Consider the following 25,668-nt stretch of genomic DNA (forward strand, 5'->3'; position numbering starts at 1 on the left):
GTCTTTGTAAAAAAGTGAGGTATTAAGAATTGTGTAACTTGTTTATTAGAACAACATGTTTCGTGTTACAGTGGCTGAAAAATGAAATATGCAGTAAAACTGGTTTAGTGTCAGTGAGCCTGTTGAAATGTTCCGTCCTCAACACAACAATCTTCTCCTTGTTTGTGTCATTTTATGATCAGTTCTATTCTTTATTTAGTGAAACTAAAAGGAGACATTAGTTGTGGATTTAACTTTGAAACAACAAATGCTTATGTAAGGATTTTGAATTTTCTCTTTCTCAAGAGGAAAATATTTACCTCAGAAATACATCATGACACCATCTGCTGGTGACTAAAGGACATAACAGCATTTCCTCCTAATAACAAACTGTGACAGAGAAAACTGAAACTGAAAACAGATTTTAACATTGTTGAACAGAGCTGAGTCTCCATTACAAGATGTGAGATCTCTGCTGGAAAACACACGTTTGGAGTATTTGAACCAGTGAAGAGACGGAACAGTAACTTGGTGAGTCTTGTTATTGAAAGATAATTTAGATACCAAGACAAATGGCTGAAAGATCTTTTTTTGAAGGTCTGAACTGCCATGTCTGTTCAGAGACGTTCAGAGATCCTGTGTCTCTGAGTTGCAACCACAGCTTCTGTTCAAGCTGCCTGCAACAATTCTGGAAACAAGCTGAAAACAAAAACTGTCCAATTTGTAAAAGAAAATCCTCAAACGACATTCCTGGGGTGAACTTTCCACTGAAGGAACTGGCTGACTCGTTTACTGAGAGACAGAAAACTGGATCATCTGAGACAGAAAAAGGAGAGAAGAAGGTGGAGGTGGTGTGTAGTAAACATGGAGAAGAGCCTAAACTGTTCTGTAAGGATGAAGAGAGAGTTGTGTGTTCTGTCTGTGAGTTTTCTCTCCACCAGAGTCACAAGGTGGTTCCTATAGAACAAGCAGTCAGAGACCTGAAGGACCAGCTGAGATCTGACTTAGAGTCTCTGCAGGACAAGAGGGACAAACACAAACAAGTGGAGGAAACATACAATGAAATGATTGAACACTCCAAGAAGCAGCTGTTGTCCACAGAGAGGCAGATCAGAGCAGAGTTCAACAAGCTCCACCAGTTCCTGAAAGAGGAAGAGGAGTCCAGACTAGCAGCTCTGAGGGAGGAAGAGGAGCAGAAGGGGAAGACCATCAGCAGAGAGATGAAGATGATTCAGGAGCAGATCTCCTCTCTGTCAGACAGCATCTCTGCTGTTGAAGAAGACCTGCAGAAACACAACGTGTCATTCCTCAGCAGTTATAAACCCACTCAGACCAGAGCCAGAGTCCAGAGCTCACTGTCAGATCCACAGCTGGTCTCAGGAGCGCTGATAGATGTGGCCAAACACCAGGGCAACCTGTCCTTCAGAGTCTGGGAGAAGATGAAGGACAAGGTCCACTTCAGTCCTGTCATTCTGGACCCAAACACTGCAAACCGCTGTCTCTATCTGTCTGATGATCTGACCAGTGTGAGAAATGGAGACACAAACCAGAAGCTTCCTGACAATCCAGAGAGAAACAGTAATAGTGCCAATGTTCTGGGCTCTGAGGGCTTCAGCTCAGGGAAACACAGCTGGGAGGTGGAGGTGGGAGACCATCCTGACTGGAATGTAGGTTTGGCTAAAGAGTCAGTTGACAAGAAGGGAGAGATATTTGCTTCACCAGAATATGGAATCTGGTGTTTAGTTAATCATAGTGGAAAATACATTGATGGATCTGGTCGGACTGTCGAAGTGAAGAAGAGTCTCCAGAGGATCAGAGTCCAGCTGGACTATGACAGGGGGGACGTGTCCTTCTACAACCCTGAAGACATGACTCACATCTACACTTACAGAGACACTTTCACTGAGAAACTCTTCCCATGGTTCAGTATTGGAAAGTCTGGTGATGCTAAAACTGCTGATATCAAAATGTGTCAAACTGATATTTCTCTGTGATGTTCAGACATGTTAGTGTTTGTTCAGACTTTACTCTGACTTCACTGTGTGTCAACATCTCACTGATAGAATCAATACAATCAACAGTTATGACAGAAAATATACATCTACTCAATACAGAAGTTGGGTTACATCATCAGCTGATAAACCTACAGGTACAATTAAAGGATGATTTTAAATGACTTTGATATTAAACTGGTTCTCAGCATCTTGTGTTTAATCAGAACACAATCTAACATTTAGTGAATCCACTAAACCAAACACTTTGTTTCCAGTTGTGTGTTTCTTTAACTTTGATCATCATCAGACATCAGTTTTAGTTTAGAAGATTTCTGGATCTTCTGTTGAGTTATTTCAGGTTTGATGTTATAATTTCAGTGTTTTACACTTTACACTCAGAGTCTCAGAGGTTCAGTGAATCAAAACACATTCTGACTCTGATTGATTATCTTTTGATGATTGAAATTGTTTTTCTTAACTGTCTCTACTGTCATTAACTACTCAACACATAAATCATTGTTTTAATCTGAAATTCATTTTTGGAAATACATTAAGAAATTAAGTTTTAAGGATCTCTTGTTGAGCAGAATGCACCAAAAATCAATCCACAAGAATATGTTTTAACTTTATCACATCATCGTATAAAAAACGTTAAAGATAAAAGCTGTTAAGTGTTCTGGTTATCAGCATCTTGTGTTATTCTGTTTAAATAATTGTTTTAAATGTGTTTTATTTCAAGATAAGATCAAACTTTATTCATTCTGAGTGAAATTGCTGTGCAGCATTTGTAATACAAAGTGGGAAGAGTGTAAATATACAGAGTTCAAATATAAAGTCTGAGACAACAACAACAATCAGGTGTGAATACAAAATACATAAAATATACACATTCTGACTCTGATTGATTATCTTTAAAATGTTTTTTTCTTAACTTTTACTTTCCAAAATGAATAATGCAAAATGTTTTTTTTATCTTTGTTTGTTTTCATGCAACTTACTCTAAAAAACATGAACAAATAAATCAGTGTTTTTAATGTGAAATTCATGAATTAAGAAATTAAAGATTTAAGAATCTGTTGTTGAGCAAAAATGTGTTGAAGAGGGAAACTAAGATGAATCCTCAAGAATATGTGGAAACGGTGACATCATTGGTACAGAAACGTTAAGGATAGAAGCAATTCATTATTCTGGTTGTAAGTATCTTGTTTGTTATATTTGTTTATTGTCTGATGAGATATTTTAGTTTTAGATATTTGTTTTATTCTGTGGAAACAACTGTTTTAATTGTGTTTTATGTTAAAAGATAAAAACTTTCTTCATTCTATTGAGCAGCAGTTACAAAACAAAGTGGGAACAGTGTAAATATAAAGTTTAAGAATCCAAAATACATACATTATGTACAAATAGATATATCAGGTGAACAGTATGGATCATAATGATATGAATAATTTTGATTCAGTCTGTAATTCTTTCAATACTTCTTCATTCTGTATTTGATGATTTTTGTAGTTTTTACTTGATCAGTAACATGAACGATGAATTAAAATGTTTGTGATCAACATAAAGGAACTTTAGTTTAAAATGTCTTATTTTATTGAATCAACTATATCTTTATGAATGTACATCAGATGGCTGCTGCTTCATGATGTGTAATTAAATCACCAACAGTTTTTATTCACAATTTTCTGATTGAAGTTATTTTAAGTTTCTTTACAAACATCTGTGAAATAGTCATGTGACAAATTACAAAGAATACAAATAATGAAAAACAGTTAATCAACCAGATCATAACAAAAGACAATATTTAATATTAAAACCTTAAATCTACATTTTATATTTTCAAATCAACAAATTCCTCAATGAAACTCTTTCAACGTCAACATTTATGGACAGTCCAGCTGAATGAAGTTAGATTTTCTTTGGTAAAGTCACGTGACTAATTAAGTGACTATCTACAAAGAAACCTGAGTGGAGCTCATAGCTCCCTGATGACGGCTCAGTAGCTGTAAACATGTGAGCAATAAAGAGTTGTGCAACTTGTTTCATGTTGATGGAGTTGTATGGATTCTCTCACTGGTCTGTACCTCACTGTGTGTGTGTTCTCAACATTAGAAACAGTCAAAAATCACATTTCAAAAAATGGCTCAACTTTACCCTCCTACAAGTTCACTGCTTCATCATCAACTCTAAGAAAGGAAGTTTAAACAAATAATCATTTACAACAATCTCCTCGAGGAATGACTCACTTTTACACTTTGTGTTTGTTAAAAAGTCAAAGAAGCAGAATGATTGTGGTTGTTGATCATCTCTGTAATGTGAAGTTGTAACAGTGTGTTGATGCTCACGTCTGTTATAGACAGCCTCACTGAAGAGAGGGAGCACTGAGGGTTGTACACACACAATACATTGTTGAAGAAATGCTTTCACTGTTACATTTCATTCATTCTGTCACCTACTGAATGCACTTCTCAGGGACAACATGCTCACATGTGCTCAATGTCATCAACAGTATTGAATGTGCAGCATGTGTACAGGATGTGATGGCACGGACACATTTTACTTCCTGTAAACGTCACAAGATGGAGACAAAGTCCATGTTACTCTTTGCTGCACAGGTTGATCAACAGCAGCACCTCTCAGCAGTTTCTGATAGATTCTTCTTTTCACACAGATCCTTCACAGAAACTCCATTGTGTTTGTCTGACGTCCTGTTTGTCCAGAGTAGCTCACAAATCCATCACTGCTGTGGCTCTTGATGTTGTTGTTGCTTCATCAGCCACCAATTTAGTCAAATCCTCTCAGAGACATTATTCAGATTGAATTATATGTCAGACATGAGTCTTTTCAGCTCTTATGAGGCCCACGTTTATTCTGTGCTGCTGAACCGTCATCGTCAAAACTCACTTGTACAAGATACAGATCAACACTGAACCTGAATGTGGTGGAATGCTCCCCAGAGAATGAAGAAGAGGGTGGAGGGTTGTGAGAGCAGCCCTCAGGCTGGCTCCTCCCACAACCAATTCCTAATCAGTGCCAGCATCTAAAACACACCTGTTGACATGAACTTATCTCTTTATGGTCCCTGTCCTGTTCCTGTGGCTGCTCGTAATGGTTTTCATGTTAAAGAAACCTCTTCATTGTCCTGCTGTCTGAGTGATACTTATGTTAGTACCCCATATATGAGTTGGTTCACCTGCTGCTGTTTTGCTCTGTTTTGATTAATTTACATTGTTCAACCAACTGGGTTTGTTTCATTGGTCTTGATTCTTTTTGTTGTCAGTTCTCTTTTTCTTTAGGTTAAGTAGAGTGTCATTGTTGGAGGCTCAGCACCCGTGGTGAGGTCCCTACTCCTTCTGCATGCATGTATGAACACTGGGATAAGAGAGTGGACTGCACCATTTCTGTTGTGAGGGTTGCTGTGTTGCTCCTGAGGTGAGTTACAGGTAGCACCCCTGGGTTCTCCTCAGTGTAGTTTGCCTCCCTACCAGTGGCCTCTACTTAAATCCCACTATTACACTTAGTTCATGTTGGACGGGACCTTTTAGGATTATATAATGTAGTTTTAGAGTTTTTAGTGAAGCCTTTTTAGCTTAATATGTATTGTTGGTTTCCTCTTTTCCCCCTAAGACTTCGTCACGTCAACATGTTTCATTCTTTCTTCTCTGCTTCTCTTGTTCTTTCCTTTTCTGCTGGTGCTGGAAGAAACACTTGACTGCTCCATAAAATACATAACAGAAGATCAACATGAGTATCTGTGTCGGTCCAGGTTTTCGTTCCTCCCACCAAACACTTTGCCCCTCAATCGTTTCACTGTTAAAATGCAGATCAGTGACGTCATCACCAGCAACAGTGTGATCACATGAATGGAGTGCTGCTGGATCCAGGACGTCTCGTAGGAGTAGGCCTTCAAGTGAGCGGCTCCCTTTGTGTCTCGTGACAAACTGGATCCAGAACATGGCTCGGTCCAGAGGCTTCATGGTCTGGTCTCTGTGCAGCCTGGAGAGCTCCTGCACGTTCTCCCTGCAGGACGGCTCCTAAAGCACCTCCTCCACCTTCTCCAGGAAGTTGTCTTTGTTCAATGAGCCAATGTCCAGCACTCTGGTAACGCCCCTCGCTCTCGTCCTGAACAGGTTGTCGTCCTGATCAAACACCAGAGGAAGGCCCACGATGGGAACTCCACAGTAGATGGCCTCTTGAAGTCTGTTGGTAACTCCAGCAGCAAGGTGTTGTTGACCAGAGTGGACCGTCTCTTCCCAGAATGCCTCCAGATGACCTTCTGAGGGAACTGGGCAACAGCAGCAGCTACATGTTGTGCTACATCCTCAGGAAGAGTCTCCACCAAGGTCCCCAAGCTCATAACAAAGACTCCATGCTCTGCAGAGCTCTGGACAAAGTCCTCCAGATGTTGAGGAAGCAGCTTGGAGGGTTTACACTGAAACCCGCCCATGTAGACCACGTTGGACATGATGGGACCAACAGTTTGAGGCTGAAGACATTCTTTCTTTCTTATTGTAGCCGGTAACGAAATGTTCCTCCTGCTTACTCCTGTTACTGCTACATGTTCTTTTCACTTTAGTGAGTCCGCAGGTGCTGCATTGATTGAGCCTCTTGACGATGGTCGGTCCCTCCCTGAGTGTGTGCTGATCTCCCCAGCAATGGTCACGGTGACTAAAGGTACAGTGTATGTGCTGGTGGTAAATGTAGATGGGACAGATGTCATTCTACATCCGTGCCGCCCCATAGGGCTTTTGAGTCAGGCTCAGATTGTAAGTTTGCCAGAGGGGGTCTCTACTGTAGAGCATGAGTCAAGTGGGGTTACAGCTACGCTTTCCACTCAAGAAGTTCAGGTCAGCCCAGTCAGAGAATAACTTGAGGCTATGGATTTATCTGCACTTTCTGAGCTAGACCAGAGAAAGGTTAGATCCATGCTACTTGAACGTGAGACTGTGTTTGCAGCTTCTGACTTGGACCTTGGTTGCACTAACCTTGTGACACATGACATCCCCTTACTTGACAGTGTTCCTATTAGGCAGAGGTACACCTCTGACTATGACGAAGTCAGGGCCCACATAAGTCAATTGTTAGACAGCCAGGTTATACGGGAAAGCTGTAGCCCCTATGCCTCTTCTATTGTCCTAGTGAGGAAAAAGGATGGTAGCCTACGACTCTGCTTGGACTACAGACTGCTAAATGGCAAAACACATGGCAAAGATGGTGTCTTCACCTCTATTAGCTTATGCTAACTTCAACCTTCCTTTCGTTTTAGAGGTGGATGTCAGTCATGACGTTCTGGGGGCGATACTTTCCCAAGCGCAGGATGGCAAGATTAGACTCATTGCCTATGCCAGCCGGAGCCTTCACCCTGCAGAGAAAAACTACAGCTCCATGAAACTTGAGTTCCTGGCCATGAAGTGGGCGATGACACACAAGTTCCGTGAGTATTTGCTGGGCCACAAGTGTACGGTATGGACTGATAAAAACCCCCTCAGTCATTTAAGCACAGCTAAATTGGGGACTACAGAACAGCGCTAGGAGGAAGTGTTACAAGCAGGACAACCCATCTACCTTCGGGACCCCTCCCATAGAGGAAGGAATAAAATCCAGGATGTCTGGACCCCCGAAGTTTTCCAGGTGGTGAGACCACCCGAGCAAGGAGGTGCAGTGTATGCTGTTGCCCCACAACAGAGGCTGACAGAGGTACGTCACGTGCATCGTTCTATGCTCAAACCTGTATCTGTTCCTGGTGGTCACCCTATTCCTGTAGCTGGGCCTGACCCAGCTACGACAAGGCCTGACACAGGGGAACGTGACCTGTGGGTGGCGGTCAGAAGGGCGACTGGACCAAAGGACCCCAGTCCTGTCAGAGTACAAGTGCCACCTGAAGTGGACCCGGTGCTTCACTCTGCACTGCCTACGGCAGCTTACTGGTGCCAGTTCCTGTCCAGTCCCCTGTTCTGAGGTGGTAAGAAAGTCTACATGTGAGACAGCCAGTAAACAGGCGAATCCTCACCATTTGCCAAATTCCCAGATACTTGACTTTAGTAGTTCTACTCCAGCTCCTTTTAGACCCTGGTCTTAGTAAATCATCGGGCCGCCAATTTAAAAAAAACCTGGGGCAGAATGTAGCCGGTAACGAAATTACATCCTCAGGAAGAGTCTCCACCAAGGTCCCCAAGCTCATAACAAAGACTCCATGCTCTGCAGAGCTCTGGACAAAGTCCTCCAGATGTTGAGGAAGCAGCTTGGAGGGTTTACACTGAAACCCGTCCATGTAGACCACGTTGGACACGATGGGACCAACAGTTTGAGGCTGAAGACATTCTGTCTTTCTTGTCTTTACAGCTCCTCAACAGTACTGTCTTCATCAGACTGATTTCTTTGTAAAATAGATCAATTCTAAACACCTGACAGAATGTGTATCTCCTGTTTTAAAATCAAAAACTTGATTATTTCTTCATTTTAATATTATGAAAATAATATCAACTAATGCATGATAAAATATAATATTTTGATTCTTGAGTGAAAGAATGAATGATTGAGAGAAAATGTTCCAGGAAGTAAAACACATTCAGGTTGAGAGACTTTAGACTCTATTTCATGATTGTTATTTGTACATTAACTGAGACACAATGTTGAAAATTAATAGTCGTATTAGTGAGTTTTGTCTCATGGGTTAAGAATGAATTACTAAAAAACATTGCACATACATTTGGCCAATTTGACTTGTGATAAATAAGAGAATATGAGATGAAGAAATCAAATTCAAACATCAGCTTTGATTCTTTAAGTGCAGGTTAAGAGTGTGATCTTTATTTAGTCCACCTGGATGAAATGAACACAGTCATGAAGAGATTTTAGCACAACATGTTTCCTGTTACAGCGGCTGAAAAATGAAATATGCAATAAAACTGGTTTAGTGTCAGTGAGCCTGTTGAAATGTTCAGTCCTCAACAAAACAATCTTCTCCTTGTTTGTGTCATTTTATGATCAATTCTATTCTTTATTTAGTGAAACAAAAAAGAGACATTAGTTTTGGATTTAACTTTGAAACAACAAATGCTTTTGTTTTTGAATTTTTTATTTATCAACAGTAAAATATTTACCTCAGAAATACATCATGACACCATCTGCTGGTGACTAAATGACATAACAGCATTTCCTCCTAATAATTACACCTGTCACACAGGTTTGTGGAAACCAGAAAACAGATTTTGACATTGTTGAACAGAGCTGAGTCGCTATTACAGGATGTGAGATCTATGCTGGAAAACACACGTTTGGAGTATTTGAACCAGTGAAGAGATGGAACAGTAACTTGGTGAGTCTTGTTATTGAAAGATAATTTAGATACCAAGACAAATGGCTGAAAGAGCTCTTCTTGAAAGTTTCCTGAACTGCCATGTCTGTTCAGAGACTTTCAGAGATCCTGTGTCTCTGAGCTGCAACCACAGCTTCTGTTCAAGCTGCCTGCAACAATTCTGGAAACAAGCTGAAAACAAAAACTGTCCAATTTGTAAAAGAAAATCCTCAAAAGAACATCCTTGGTTAAACTTTCCACTGAAGAAACTGGCTGACTCGTTTGCTGAGAGACAGAAAACTGAATCATCTGAGACAGAAAAAGGAGAGAAGAAGGTGGAGGTGGTGTGTAGTGAACATGGAGAAGAGACTAAACTGTTCTGTAAGGATGAAGAGAGAGTTGTGTGTCCTGTCTGTGAGTTTTCCCTCCACCAGAGTCACAAGGTGGTTCCTATAGAACAAGCAGTCAGTGACCTGAAGGACCAGCTGAGATCTGACTTAGAGTCTCTGCAGGACAAGAGGGACGAATATGAAGAAGTGGAGGAAACATACAATGAAATGATTCAACACTCCAAGAAGCAGCTGTTGTCCACAGAGAGGCAGATCAGAGCAGAGTTCAACAAGCTCCACCAGTTCCTGAAAGAGGAAGAGGAGTCCAGACTGGCAGCTCTGAGGGACGAAGAGGAGCAGAAGGGGAAGACCATCAGCAGAGAGATGAAGATGATTCAGGAGCAGATCTCCTCTCTGTCAGACAGCATCTCTGCTGTTGAAGAAGACCTGCAGAAACACAACGTGTCATTCCTCAGCAGTTATAAACCCACTCAGACCAGAGCCAGAGTCCAGAGCTCACTGTCAGATCCACAGCTGGTCTCAGGAGCGCTGATAGATGTGGCCAAACACCTGGGCAACCTGTCCTTCAGAGTCTGGGAGAAGATGAAGGACAAGGTCCACTTCAGTCCTGTCATTCTGGACCCAAACACTGCAGCCGAAAGTCTCTATCTGTCTGATGATCTGACCAGTGTGAGACAAGGAGACACAAACCAGAAGCTTCCTGACAATCCAGAGAGAAACAGTAATAGTGCCAATGTTCTGGGCTCTGAGGGTTTCAGCTCAGGTAAACACAGCTGGGAGGTGGAGGTGGGAGACCATCCTGAGTGGAATGTAGGTTTGGTTAAAGAGTCAGTTGACAGGAAGGGAGAGCGATTTCCCTCACCAGAATATGGAGTCTGGTGTTTATGTCATCGTAGTGGAAAATACACTGATGTTGTTGGTCAGACTGTCAGAGTGAAGAAGAGTCTCCAGAGGATCAGAGTCCAGCTGGACTATGACAGGGGGGACATGTCCTTCTACAACCCTGAAGACATGACTCACATCTACACTCACAGAGACACTTTCACTGAGAAACTCTTCCCATATTTCAGTATTGGAATGTCTGGTGATGCTAAAACTGCTGACATCAAAATGTGTCAAACTGATATTTCTCTGTGATGTTCAGACATGTTAGTGTTTGTTCAGACTTTACTCTGACTTCACTGTGTGTCAACATCTCACTGATAGAATCAATACAATCAACAGTTATGACAGAAAATATATATCTACTCAATACATAAGTTGTGTTACATCATCAGGTGATAAACCTACAGGTACAATTAAAGGATGATTTTAAATGACTTTTATATTAAACTGGTTATCTGCATCTTGTGTTTAATCAGAACACAATCTAACACTTCCACTAAACCTAAAACTCTGATTGATTATCTTTTTATGATTGAAATTATTTTTCTTAACTGTCTCTACTGTCATGAACTACTCAACACACAAATCACTGTTTTAATCTTCATCATCTTCATCTTCAACCGCTTAACCGGGATTGGGTCGCGGGGGCAACAGCTCCAGCAGGGGACCCCAAACTTCCCTTTCTGAACACATTGTTTTAATTTGAAATTCATTTTTGGAAGTTAAAAAATTAAAGATGTAAGGATCTCAAAAAATGTGTTAAAAATAAAACTTTTAAGATAAAAGCTGTTAATTCAGATTATAAACATTGTGTTTTTTGACATTTTATATTTTTCTGTTGAGTTATTTTAGTTTTGGATACCTTGTTATATGTGTTGGAAACATCTATTTTAATTGTTAAAAGAGTATAAAAATAAAGTCTAAGAATCTAAAATACATAAAATATAAACAACTACAATATCAGGTTAACAGTATAGATAATAAAATATAAATGGGTTTTGATTCAGTCTGTAATTCTTTCAATGCTTCTTCATTCTGTATATGATGATTTTTGTAGTTTTTACTTGATCAGTAACATGAATGATACATTAAAATGTTTGTGATCAACATAAAGGAACTTTAGTTTAAAATGTCTTATTTTATTGAATCAACTATATCTTTATAAATGTACATCAGATGGCTGCTGCTTCATGATGTGTAATTAAATCACCAACAGTTTTTATTCACAATGTTCTGATTGAAGTTGTTTTAAGTTTCTTTACAAGCATCTGTGAAATAGTCATGTGACAAATTACAAAAAATACAAATAATTAAAAACAATTAATCAACCAGATCATAACAAAAGACAATATTTAATCTTAAAACGTTAAATCTACATTTTTTATTTTCAAATCAACAAATTCCTCAGTGAAACTCTTTCAACGTCAACATTTATGAACAGTCCAGCTGAATGAAGTTAGATTTTCTTTTTTAAAGTCACGTGACTAATTAAGTGACTGTCTACAAAGAAACCTGAATGGAGCGCATACCTCCCTGATGACGGCTCAGTAGCTGTAAACATGTGAGGAATAAAGAGTTGTGCAACTTGTTTCTTGTTGATGGAGTTTTGAAGTTCCCTCGTCATGTGTCATGTTTAGTTTTACGTCCTGTTTTTGTGAGTTTGTCCACCTTTTTAGATTGGTCTGTCCTGATCAGTTTCACCTGTCATTATTGTTGAGTATTTTTATACAGAGGGATGACTTTTATTTCTGTTAACAACCTAAATACTTGTAACAGAGTCTTTCCTGATTAAAAGCTCATGCATTGTTGGAGTATATGTATTTATCTTTGTATACTTTAGGACTTGTCAGTGGTGGAGAGTAACAAGTACATTTACTCAAGTCCTGTCCTTAGGACAGCTCGTAAAGCACCTCCTTCACCTTCTCCAGGAAGTTGTCTTTGTTCCATGAGCCAATGTCCAGCACTCTGGTAACACCCCTCGCTCTCATCCTGAACAGGTTGTCGTCCCAATCAAACATCAGAGGAAGGCCGACAATGGGAACTCCACGGTAGATGGCCCCTTGAAGTCTGTTGGTGCCTCCGTTGGGCCACAAGCACTCTGGTCTTTGTGTCCTAAGAAGACGTTTTGGTGCTACCTGTCCAGCACCAAGATGTTGTTGACCAGAGTGGACCGTCTCTTCCCAGAATGCCTCCAGATGACCTTCTGAGGGAACTGGGCAACAGCAGCAGCTACATGTTGTGCTACATCCTCAGGAAGAGTCTCCACCAAGGTCCCCAAGCTCATAACAAAGACTCCATGCTCTGCAGAGCTCTGGACAAAGTCCTCCAGATGTTGAGGAAGCAGCTTGGAGGGTTTACACTGAAACCCGCACATGTAGACCACGTTGGACATGATGGGACCAACAGTTTGAGGCTGAACACATTCTTTCTTTCTTATTGTAGCCGGTAACGAAATGTTCCTCCTGCTTACTCCTGTTACTGCTACATGTTCTTTTCACTTTAGTGAGTCCGCAGGTGCTGCATTGATTGAGCCTCTTGACGATGGTCGGTCCCTCCCTGAGTGTGTGCTGATCTCCCCAGCAATGGTCACGGTGACTAAAGGTACAGTGTACGTGCCGGTGGTAAATGTAGATGGGACAGATGTCATTCTACATCCGTGCCGCCCCATAGGGCTTTTGAGTCAGGCTCAGATTGTAAGTTTGCCAGAGGGGGTCTCTACTGTAGAGCATGAGTCAAGTGGGGTTACAGCTACGCTTTCCACTCAAGAAGTTCAGGTCAGCCCAGTCAGAGAATAACTTGAGGCTATGGATTTATCTGCACTTTCTGAGCTAGACCAGAGAAAGGTTAGATCCATGCTACTTGAACGTGAGACTGTGTTTGCAGCTTCTGACTTGGACCTTGGTTGCACTAACCTTGTGACACATGACATCCCCATACTTGACAGTGTTCCTATTAGGCAGAGGTACACCTCTGACTATGACGAAGTCAGGGCCCACATAAGTCAATTGTTAGACAGCCAGGTTATACGGGAAAGCTGTAGCCCCTATGCCTCTTCTATTGTCCTAGTGAGGAAAAAGGATGGTAGCCTACGACTCTGCTTAGACTACAGACTGCTAAATGGCAAAACACATGGCAAAGATGGTGTCTTCACCTCTATTAGCTTATGCTAACTTCAACCTTCCTTTCGTTTTAGAGGTGGATGTCAGTCATGACGTTCTGGGGGCGATACTTTCCCAAGAGCAGGATGGCAAGATTAGACTCATTGCCTATGCCAGCCGGAGCCTTCACCCTGCAGAGAAAAACTACAGCTCCATGAAACTTGAGTTCCTGGCCATGAAGTGGGCGATGACACACAAGTTCCGTGAGTATTTGCTGGGCCACAAGTGTACGGTATGGACTGATAAAAACCCCCTCAGTCATTTAAGCACAGCTAAATTGGGGACTACAGAACAGCGCTAGGAGGAAGTGTTACAAGCAGGACAACCCATCTACCTTCGGGACCCCTCCCATAGAGGAAGGAATAAAATCCAGGATGTCTGGACCCCCGAAGTTTTCCAGGTGGTGAGACCACCCGAGCAAGGAGGTGCAGTGTATGCTGTTGCCCCACAACAGAGGCTGACAGAGGTACGTCACGTGCATCGTTCTATGCTCAAACCTGTATCTGTTCCTGGTGGTCACCCTATTCCTGTAGCTGGGCCTGACCCAGCTACGACAAGGCCTGACACAGGGGAACGTGACCTGTGGGTGGCGGTCAGAAGGGCGACTGGACCAAAGGACCCCAGTCCTGTCAGAGTACAAGTGCCACCTGAAGTGGACCCGGTGCTTCACTCTGCACTGCCTACGGCAGCTTACTGGTGCCAGTTCCTGTCCAGTCCCCTGTTCTGAGGTGGTAAGAAAGTCTACATGTGAGACAGCCAGTAAACAGGCGAATCCTCACCATTTGCCAAATTCCCAGATACTTGACTTTAGTAGTTCTACTCCAGCTCCTTTTAGACCCTGGTCTTAGTAAATCATCGGGCCGCCAATTTAAAAAAAACCTGGGGCAGAATGTAGCCGGTAACGAAATTACATCCTCAGGAAGAGTCTCCACCAAGGTCCCCAAGCTCATAACAAAGACTCCATGCTCTGCAGAGCTCTGGACAAAGTCCTCCAGATGTTGAGGAAGCAGCTTGGAGGGTTTACACTGAAACCCGTCCATGTAGACCACGTTGGACACGATGGGACCAACAGTTTGAGGCTGAAGACATTCTGTCTTTCTTGTCTTTACAGCTCCTCAACAGTACTGTCTTCATCAGACTGATTTCTTTGTAAAATAGATCAATTCTAAACACCTGACAGAATGTGTATCTCCTGTTTTAAAATCAAAAACTTGATTATTTCTTCATTTTAATATTATGAAAATAATATCAACTAATGCATGATAAAATATAATATTTTGATTCTTGAGTGAAAGAATGAATGATTGAGAGAAAATGTTCCAGGAAGTAAAACACATTCAGGTTGAGAGACTTTAGACTCTATTTCATGATTGTTATTTGTACATTAACTGAGACACAATGTTGAAAATTAATAGTCGTATTAGTGAGTTTTGTCTCATGGGTTAAGAATGAATTACTAAAAAACATTGCACATACATTTGGCCACTTTGACTTGTGATAAATAAGAGAATATGAGATGAAGAAATCAAATTCAAACATCAGCTTTGATTCTTTAAGTGCAGGTTAAGAGTGTGATCTTTATTTAGTCCACCTGGATGAAATGAACACAGTCATGAAGAGATTTTAGCACAACATGTTTCCTGTTACAGCGGCTGAAAAATGACATATGCAATAAAACTGGTTTAGTGTCAGTGAGCCTGTTGAAATGTTCAGTCCTCAACAAAACAATCTTCTCCTTGTTTGTGTCATTTTATGATCAATTCTATTCTTTATTTAGTGAAACAAAAAAGAGACATTAGTTTTGGATTTAACTTTGAAACAACAAATGCTTTTGTTTTTGAATTTTTTATTTATCAACAGTAAAATATTTACCTCAGAAATACATCATGACACCATCTGCTGGTGACTAAATGACATAACAGCATTTCCTCCTAATAATTACACCTGTCACACAGGTTTGTGGAAACCAGAAAACAGATTTTGACATTGTTGAACAGAGCTGAGTCGCTATTACAGGATGTGAGATCTATGCTGGAAAACACACGTTTGGAGTATTTGAACCAGTGAAGAGATGGAACAGTAACTTGGTGAGTCTTGTTATTGAAAGATAATTTAGATACCAAGACAAATGGCTGAAAGAGCTCTTCTTGAAAGTTTCCTGAACTGCCATGTCTGTTCAGAGACTTTCAGAGATCCTGTGTCTCTGAGCTGCAACCACAGCTTCTGTTCAAGCTGCCTGCAACAATTCTGGAAACAAGCTGAAAACAAAAACTGTCCAATTTGTAAAAGAAAATCCTCAAAAGAACATCCTTGGTTAAACTTTCCACTGAAGAAACTGGCTGACTCGTTTGCTGAGAGACAGAAAACTGAATCATCTGAGACAGAAAAAGGAGAGAAGAAGGTGGAGGTGGTGTGTAGTGAACATGGAGAAGAGACTAAACTGTTCTGTAAGGATGAAGAGAGAGTTGTGTGTCCTGTCTGTGAGTTTTCCCTCCACCAGAGTCACAAGGTGGTTCCTATAGAACAAGCAGTCAGTGACCTGAAGGACCAGCTGAGATCTGACTTAGAGTCTCTGCAGGACAAGAGGGACGAATATGAAGAAGTGGAGGAAACATACAATGAAATGATTCAACACTCCAAGAAGCAGCTGTTGTCCACAGAGAGGCAGATCAGAGCAGAGTTCAACAAGCTCCACCAGTTCCTGAAAGAGGAAGAGGAGTCCAGACTGGCAGCTCTGAGGGACGAAGAGGAGCAGAAGGGGAAGACCATCAGCAGAGAGATGAAGATGATTCAGGAGCAGATCTCCTCTCTGTCAGACAGCATCTCTGCTGTTGAAGAAGACCTGCAGAAACACAACGTGTCATTCCTCAGCAGTTATAAACCCACTCAGACCAGAGCCAGAGTCCAGAGCTCACTGTCAGATCCACAGCTGGTCTCAGGAGCGCTGATAGATGTGGCCAAACACCTGGGCAACCTGTCCTTCAGAGTCTGGGAGAAGATGAAGGACAAGGTCCACTTCAGTCCTGTCATTCTGGACCCAAACACTGCAGCCGAAAGTCTCTATCTGTCTGATGATCTGACCAGTGTGAGACAAGGAGACACAAACCAGAAGCTTCCTGACAATCCAGAGAGAAACAGTAATAGTGCCAATGTTCTGGGCTCTGAGGGTTTCAGCTCAGGTAAACACAGCTGGGAGGTGGAGGTGGGAGACCATCCTGAGTGGAATGTAGGTTTGGTTAAAGAGTCAGTTGACAGGAAGGGAGAGCGATTTCCCTCACCAGAATATGGAGTCTGGTGTTTATGTCATCGTAGTGGAAAATACACTGATGTTGTTGGTCAGACTGTCAGAGTGAAGAAGAGTCTCCAGAGGATCAGAGTCCAGCTGGACTATGACAGGGGGGACATGTCCTTCTACAACCCTGAAGACATGACTCACATCTACACTCACAGAGACACTTTCACTGAGAAACTCTTCCCATATTTCAGTATTGGAATGTCTGGTGATGCTAAAACTGCTGACATCAAAATGTGTCAAACTGATATTTCTCTGTGATGTTCAGACATGTTAGTGTTTGTTCAGACTTTACTCTGACTTCACTGTGTGTCAACATCTCACTGATAGAATCAATACAATCAACAGTTATGACAGAAAATATATATCTACTCAATACATAAGTTGTGTTACATCATCAGGTGATAAACCTACAGGTACAATTAAAGGATGATTTTAAATGACTTTTATATTAAACTGGTTATCTGCATCTTGTGTTTAATCAGAACACAATCTAACACTTCCACTAAACCTAAAACTCTGATTGATTATCTTTTTATGATTGAAATTATTTTTCTTAACTGTCTCTACTGTCATGAACTACTCAACACACAAATCACTGTTTTAATCTTCATCATCTTCATCTTCAACCGCTTAACCGGGATTGGGTCGCGGGGGCAACAGCTCCAGCAGGGGACCCCAAACTTCCCTTTCTGAACACATTGTTTTAATTTGAAATTCATTTTTGGAAGTTAAAAAATTAAAGATGTAAGGATCTCAAAAAATGTGTTAAAAATAAAACTTTTAAGATAAAAGCTGTTAATTCAGATTATAAACATTGTGTTTTTTGACATTTTATATTTTTCTGTTGAGTTATTTTAGTTTTGGATACCTTGTTATATGTGTTGGAAACATCTATTTTAATTGTTAAAAGAGTATAAAAATAAAGTCTAAGAATCTAAAATACATAAAATATAAACAACTACAATATCAGGTTAACAGTATAGATAATAAAATATAAATGGGTTTTGATTCAGTCTGTAATTCTTTCAATGCTTCTTCATTCTGTATATGATGATTTTTGTAGTTTTTACTTGATCAGTAACATGAATGATACATTAAAATGTTTGTGATCAACATAAAGGAACTTTAGTTTAAAATGTCTTATTTTATTGAATCAACTATATCTTTATAAATGTACATCAGATGGCTGCTGCTTCATGATGTGTAATTAAATCACCAACAGTTTTTATTCACAATGTTCTGATTGAAGTTGTTTTAAGTTTCTTTACAAGCATCTGTGAAACAGTCATGTGACAAATTACAAAAAATACAAATAATTAAAAACAATTAATCAACCAGATCATAACAAAAGACAATATTTAATCTTAAAACGTTAAATCTACATTTTTTATTTTCAAATCAACAAATTCCTCAGTGAAACTCTTTCAACGTCAACATTTATGAACAGTCCAGCTGAATGAAGTTAGATTTTCTTTTTTAAAGTCACGTGACTAATTAAGTGACTGTCTACAAAGAAACCTGAATGGAGCGCATACCTCCCTGATGACGGCTCAGTAGCTGTAAACATGTGAGGAATAAAGAGTTGTGCAACTTGTTTCTTGTTGATGGAGTTTTGAAGTTCCCTCGTCATGTGTCATGTTTAGTTTTACGTCCTGTTTTTGTGAGTTTGTCCACCTTTTTAGATTGGTCTGTCCTGATCAGTTTCACCTGTCATTATTGTTGAGTATTTTTATACAGAGGGATGACTTTTATTTCTGTTAACAACCTAAATACTTGTAACAGAGTCTTTCCTGATTAAAAGCTCATGCATTGTTGGAGTATATGTATTTATCTTTGTATACTTTAGGACTTGTCAGTGGTGGAGAGTAACAAGTACATTTACTCAAGTCCTGTCCTTAGGACAGCTCGTAAAGCACCTCCTTCACCTTCTCCAGGAAGTTGTCTTTGTTCCATGAGCCAATGTCCAGCACTCTGGTAACACCCCTCGCTCTCATCCTGAACAGGTTGTCGTCCCAATCAAACATCAGAGGAAGGCCGACAATGGGAACTCCACGGTAGATGGCCCCTTGAAGTCTGTTGGTGCCTCCGTTGGGCCACAAGCACTCTGGTCTTTGTGTCCTAAGAAGACGTTTTGGTGCTACCTGTCCAGCACCAAGATGTTGTTGACCAGAGTGGACCGTCTCTTCCCAGAATGCCTCCAGATGACCTTCTGAGGGAACTGGGCAACAGCAGCAGCTACATGTTGTGCTACATCCTCAGGAAGAGTCTCCACCAAGGTCCCCAAGCTCATAACAAAGACTCCATGCTCTGCAGATCTCTGGACAAAGTCCTCCAGATGTTGAGGAAGCAGCTTGGAGGGTTTACACTGAAACCCGCACATGTAGACCACGTTGGACATGATGGGACCAACAGTTTGAGGCTGAACACATTCTTTCTTTCTTATTGTAGCCGGTAACGAAATGTTCCTCCTGCTTACTCCTGTTACTGCTACATGTTCTTTTCACTTTAGTGAGTCCGCAGGTGCTGCATTGATTGAGCCTCTTGACGATGGTCGGTCCCTCCCTGAGTGTGTGCTGATCTCCCCAGCAATGGTCACGGTGACTAAAGGTACAGTGTACGTGCCGGTGGTAAATGTAGATGGGACAGATGTCATTCTACATCCGTGCCGCCCCATAGGGCTTTTGAGTCAGGCTCAGATTGTAAGTTTGCCAGAGGGGGTCTCTACTGTAGAGCATGAGTCAAGTGGGGTTACAGCTACGCTTTCCACTCAAGAAGTTCAGGTCAGCCCAGTCAGAGAATAACTTGAGGCTATGGATTTATCTGCACTTTCTGAGCTAGACCAGAGAAAGGTTAGATCCATGCTACTTGAACGTGAGACTGTGTTTGCAGCTTCTGACTTGGACCTTGGTTGCACTAACCTTGTGACACATGACATCCCCATACTTGACAGTGTTCCTATTAGGCAGAGGTACACCTCTGACTATGACGAAGTCAGGGCCCACATAAGTCAATTGTTAGACAGCCAGGTTATACGGGAAAGCTGTAGCCCCTATGCCTCTTCTATTGTCCTAGTGAGGAAAAAGGATGGTAGCCTACGACTCTGCTTAGACTACAGACTGCTAAATGGCAAAACACATGGCAAAGATGGTGTCTTCACCTCTATTAGCTTATGCTAACTTCAACCTTCCTTTCGTTTTAGAGGTGGATGTCAGTCATGACGTTCTGGGGGCGATACTTTCCCAAGAGCAGGATGGCAAGATTAGACTCATTGCCTATGCCAGCCGGAGCCTTCACCCTGCAGAGAAAAACTACAGCTCCATGAAACTTGAGTTCCTGGCCATGAAGTGGGCGATGACACACAAGTTCCGTGAGTATTTGCTGGGCCACAAGTGCACGGTATGGACTGATAAAAACCCCCTCAGTCATTTAAGCACAGCTAAATTGGGGACTACAGAACAGCGCTAGGAGGAAGTGTTACAAGCAGGACAACCCATCTACCTTCGGGACCCCTCCCATAGAGGAAGGAATAAAATCCAGGATGTCTGGACCCCCGAAGTTTTCCAGGTGGTGAGACCACCCGAGCAAGGAGGTGCAGTGTATGCTGTTGCCCCACAACAGAGGCTGACAGAGGTACGTCACGTGCATCGTTCTATGCTCAAACCTGTATCTGTTCCTGGTGGTCACCCTATTCCTGTAGCTGGGCCTGACCCAGCTACGACAAGGCCTGACACAGGGGAACGTGACCTGTGGGTGGCGGTCAGAAGGGCGACTGGACCAAAGGACCCCCGTCCTGTCAGAGTACAAGTGCCACCTGAAGTGGACCCGGTGCTTCACTCTGCACTGCCTACGGCAGCTTACTGGTGCCAGTTCCTGTCCAGTCCCCTGTTCTGAGGTGGTAAGAAAGTCTACATGTGAGACAGCCAGTAAACAGGTGAATCCTCACCATTTGCCAAATTCCCAGATACTTGACTTTAGTAGTTCTACTCCAGCTCCTTTTAGACCCTGGTCTTAGTAAATCATCGGGCCGCCAATTTAAAAAAAACCTGGGGCAGAATGTAGCCGGTAACGAAATGTTCCTCCTGGGCTACTGTAGGGCTGGGTAGGCCTTAGCCCCTCCAACTTCCTGGTTCCCAATTTGTTTGGTCCATATTATAAGCCATACCATGAGCTACATCTTTCTCTCTCTCTGACTCCCAGGCTTCGGTAGGTGTGAACTTTCGTTTTTTAAGTTGAAGCATATTTGCTGTGGGTTTCACACTTTGTCCCATTTTATTCTAGGTCCAGCTCTTTAGAGATTATCACTTCCCAACCACTTTTTGGTGGTTTGAGTCGGTATTAAAGGTGCAGTACACTGTAAATTCGAAACCCAATCCGGGCCTTGCCGTGGCCCGTGGTCACATTATCTTTACAGCTCCTCAACAGTAGCCTACTGTCTTTATCAGACTGATTTCTTTGTTTTATAGATTAATTCTAAACACCTGATAGAATACTTGTCCTGCTTTAAAATCAGAAACTTGATTATTTATATATTTCAGTTAATCTTATGAAAATAATATCAACTAACACATGATGTAATAGAGTATTTATATTCTTCTCAATAAGAGAGTGAGTGAATGAATGAATGAATGATTGACTGAATAAATGAGAGAGAAAATGTTCCAGAAAGTAAAACACATTCAGGTTGAGATACTTTAGATTCTATTTCATGCTTGTTATTTGTACATTAACTGAGACACAATGTTGAAAACTAATAGTCGTATTAGTGACTTTGATTTCATGCTTTTAGAAATACTAACAAAAGAAATTGCACATACATTTGGCCACTTTGACTTGTGATAAATATGAGATGAACAAATCAAATTCAAACATCAGCTTTGATTCTTAACAATTTTTGTATTTTTATGTTTATTGCAAAATAATGTGTGTTATGCCCTTTATAATGTTTACTATACAATATAGTTAAGGTAATTGATCATGTTGCAAAATGTGCTTTGACATATGCTTTTTGCCCTATTAAGATAAAGGCTCCTCTATTCTGTCCTTATATTGGATAATTTTTGGTTGACTCCTTTAAGTAGGTTTTCAGTGCTAGTTAGGCTTTGATGGAGCAGGATGTGGAGCAACAATTTTCTGACCGCAGATTAGACTTTTTAGTTATAGCCAGGAGAAGGTCAGTGTTTTGTTGCTTCATTTATTACATAATGATTTTGTTTATTTTTTGTTTACATCGAATAAAACTACTTTTAACTACAAGCTACGAGCCTCATCATTGGACAGCTAACGAGAAAAGTTTAGCCTGCAAGAGCACGTAAATTGGACAAGGTAGTCTACGCGAGTCAGAACCCTTTACATCCTGCAAGAAGTGACCAAGAAGGACGGTAACATAAGCTGCCACTACATGCAGGTTAAGAGTGTGATCTTTATTTAGTCCACCTGGATGAAATAAACACAGTCATGAAGAGATTTTAGCAGATGTTTCCTGTTACAGCGGCTGAATAATGAAACATGCAGTAAAACTGGTTTAGTGTCAGTGAGCCTGTTGAAATGTTCCGTCCTCAACACAACAATCTTCTCCTTGTTTGTGTCATTTTATGATCAGTTCTATTCTTTATTTAGTGAAACTAAAAAAGAGACATTAGTTTTGGATTTAACTTTGAAACAACAAATGCTTTTGTAAGGATTTTTTTTTCTTACTCAAGAGGAAAATATTTACCTCAGAAAGACATCATGACACCATCTGCTGGTGACTAAAGGACATAACAGCATTTCCTCCTAATAATTACACCTGTCACACAGGTTTGTGGAAACCAGAAAACAGATTTTGACATTGTTGAACAGAGCTGAGTCGCCATTACAGGGTGTGAGATCTCTGCTGGAAAACACACGTTTGGAGTATTTGAACCAGTGAAGAGACGGAACAGTAACTTGGTGAGTCTTGTTCTTGAAAGATAATTTAGATACCAAGACAAATGGCTGAAACAGTTCTTGTTGAAAGTTTCCTGAACTGCCATGTTTGTTCAGAGACGTTCAGAGATCCTGTGTCTCTGAGCTGCAACCACAGCTTCTGTTCAAGCTGCCTGCAACAATTCTGGAAACAAGCTCAAACTAAAAATTGTCCTATTTGTAAAAGAATATCGCCAAAAGGTTTTCTTCTGGTAAACTTTCCACTTAAGGGACTGGCTGACTCGTTTGCTGAGAGACAGAAAACTGGATCATCTGAGACAGAAAAAGGAGAGAAGAAGGTGGAGGTGGTGTGTAGTAAACATGAAGAGCCTAAACAGTTCTGTAAGGATGAAGAGAGAGTTGTGTGTCCTGTCTGTGAGTTTTCTTTCCACCAGAATCACAAGGTGGTTCCTATAGAACAAGCAGTCAGTGACCTGAAGAACCAGCTGAGATCTGACTTAGAGTCTCTGCAGGACAAGAGGGACAAATGCACACAAGTGGAGGAAACATACAATGAAATGATTCAACACTCCAAGAAGCAGCTGTTGTCCACAGAGAGGCAGATCAGAGCAGAGTTCAACAAGCTCCACCAGTTCCTGAAAGAGGAAGAGGAGTCCAGACTGGCAGCTCTGAGGGAGGAAGAGGAGCAGAAGGGGAAGACCATCAGCAGAGAGATGAAGATGATTCAGGAGCAGATCTCCTCTCTGTCAGACAGCATCTCTGCTGTTGAAGAAGACCTGCAGAAACACAACGTGTCATTCCTCAGCAGTTATAAACCCACTCAGATCAGCGCCAGAGTCCAGAGCTCACTGTCAGATCCACAGCTGGTCTCAGGAGCGCTGATAGATGTGGCCAAACACCTGGGCAACCTGTCCTTCAGAGTCTGGGAGAAGATGAAGGACAAGGTCCACTTCCGTCCTGTCATTCTGGACCCAAACACTGCAAACCGCTGGCTCTATCTGTCTGATGATCTGACCAGTGTGAGAAAAGGAGACACAAGGCAAATGCTTCCTGACAATCCAGAGAGAAACACTAATTATGTCATTGTTCTGGGATCTGAGGGCTTCAGCTCAGGGAAACACAGCTGGGAGGTGGAGGTGGGAGACCATCCTGACTGGAATGTAGGTTTGGCTAAAGAGTCAGTTGACAGGAAGGGAAAGAGATTTGCTTCACCAAAATATGGAGTCTGGTGTTTAAGTCATCGTAGTGGAGAATACATTGATGTTGTTGGTCAGACTGTCAGAGTGAAGAAGAGTCTCCAGAGGATCAGAGTCCAGCTGGACTATGTCAGGGGGGGTGTGTCCTTCTACAACCCTGAAGACATGACTCACATCTACACTTACAGAGACACTTTCACTGAGAAACTCTTCCTGTATTTCAGTATTGGAATGTCTGGTGATGCTAAAACTGCTGACATCAAAATGTGTCAAACTGATATTTCTCTGTGTTAGTGTTTGTTCAGACTTTACTCTGACTTCACTGTGTGTCAACATCTCATTGATAGAATCAATACAATCAACAGTTATGACAGAAAATATATATCTAGTACAGAAGTTGTGTTACATCATCAGGTGATAAACCTACAGGTACAATTAAAGTATGATTTTTAAATGACTTTGATATTAAACTGGTTCTCAGCATCTTGTGTTTAATCAGAACACAATCTAACATTTAGTGAATCCACTAAACCAAACACTTTGTTTCCAGTTGTGTGTTTCTTTAACTTTGATCATCATCAGACATCAGTTTTAGTTTAGAAGATTTCTGGATCTTCTGTTGAGTTATTTCAGGTTTGATGTGATTGATTATCTTTTTATGATTGGAATTGTTTTTCTTAACTGTCTCTACTGTCATTAACTACTAAACACATAAACCATTGTTTTAATCTGAAATTCATTTTTGGAAATTAAAAAATTAAAGATGTAAGGATCTGTTGTTGAGCAAAAATGTGTTAAAAAATAAAACTTGTAAGACAAAAGCTGTTAATTCAGATTATAAACATTGTGTTTTTTGACATTTTATATTTTTCTGTTGAGTTATTTTAGTTTTGGATACCTTGTTATATTTGTTGGAAACATGTTTTAATAGTTTTTTATGTTTAGAAGAGATAAAAGTGTAAATATAAAATATAAACAATTACAATATCAGGTTAACAGTATGGATCATAATAATATAAATGGGTTTGATTCGGTCTGTAATTCTTTTATTACTTTGTCATTCTGTACATGATGATTTTTGTAGTTTTTACATGATCAGTAACATGAACGATGAATTAAAATGTTTGTGATCAACATAAAGGAACTTTAGTTTAAAAAGTCTTATTTTATTGAATCAACTATATCTTTATAAATGTATATCAGATGGATGCTGCTTCATGATGTGAAATCAAATCACCAACAGTTTTTATTCACAATGTTCTGATTGAAGTTGTTTTAAGTTTCTTTACAAACATCTGTGAAATATTCATATGACAAATTACAAAGAATACAAATAATGAAAAAACAATTAATCAATCAGATCATAACAAAAGACAATATTTAATCTTAAAACGTTAAATCTACATTTCCTCAGTGAAACTCTTTCAACATCAACATTTATGGACAGTCCAGCTGAATGAAGTAAGATTTTGTTAAAAAGTCAAAGAAGCAGAATGATTGTGGTTGTTGATCATCTCTGTAATGTGAAGTTGTAACAGTGTGTTGATGCTCACGTCTGTTATAGACAGCCTCACTGAAGAGAGGGAGCACTGAGGGTTGTACACACACAA

The 25,668-nt window shown here is 40.7% G+C and overlaps 4 protein-coding genes and 1 pseudogene across 4 annotated transcripts; 4 read left to right on the forward strand and 1 right to left on the reverse strand.

The window, feature by feature from the left end:
• The first annotated feature begins 427 nt into the window (after positions 1-427).
• LOC137879996 (nuclear factor 7, brain-like) lies at positions 428-3,582 on the forward strand. Its single transcript, XM_068721048.1, has one exon. The coding sequence runs from the start codon at positions 552-554 to the stop codon at positions 1,971-1,973; it is 1,422 nt and encodes a 473-aa protein (XP_068577149.1). The 5' UTR covers positions 428-551; the 3' UTR covers positions 1,974-3,582.
• A 2,130-nt stretch (positions 3,583-5,712) lies between these two features.
• LOC137879780 (UDP-glucuronosyltransferase 2B15-like) lies at positions 5,713-12,897 on the reverse strand (annotated as a pseudogene).
• Positions 9,333-10,935, forward strand: LOC137879995 (nuclear factor 7, brain-like). Its single transcript, XM_068721047.1, has one exon. It carries the CDS (start codon positions 9,333-9,335, stop codon positions 10,755-10,757), a length of 1,425 nt encoding a protein of 474 aa, XP_068577148.1. The 3' UTR covers positions 10,758-10,935.
• A 2,808-nt stretch (positions 12,898-15,705) lies between the features above and the next one.
• Positions 15,706-17,390, forward strand: LOC137879926 (nuclear factor 7, brain-like). Its single transcript, XM_068720917.1, has one exon. The coding sequence runs from the start codon at positions 15,792-15,794 to the stop codon at positions 17,214-17,216; it is 1,425 nt and encodes a 474-aa protein (XP_068577018.1). The 5' UTR covers positions 15,706-15,791; the 3' UTR covers positions 17,217-17,390.
• Positions 17,391-19,546: 2,156 nt separating this feature from the next.
• On the forward strand, positions 19,547-25,210 carry LOC137879782 (E3 ubiquitin-protein ligase TRIM39-like). Its single transcript, XM_068720671.1, has 5 exons — positions 19,547-19,565; positions 20,158-20,354; positions 20,656-20,869; positions 22,804-22,886; positions 23,132-25,210. The coding sequence occupies exons 1-5, from the start codon at positions 19,547-19,549 to the stop codon at positions 24,350-24,352; spliced, it is 1,734 nt and encodes a 577-aa protein (XP_068576772.1). The 3' UTR covers positions 24,353-25,210.
• The last annotated feature ends 458 nt before the right edge of the window (positions 25,211-25,668 follow it).

This window comes from Cebidichthys violaceus, unplaced genomic scaffold, assembly GCF_023349555.1.
Source record: "Cebidichthys violaceus isolate CVI_PGR_0920_01 unplaced genomic scaffold, fCebVio1.0.p SCAF_26, whole genome shotgun sequence".
NCBI lineage: Eukaryota > Metazoa > Chordata > Actinopteri > Perciformes > Stichaeidae > Cebidichthys > Cebidichthys violaceus.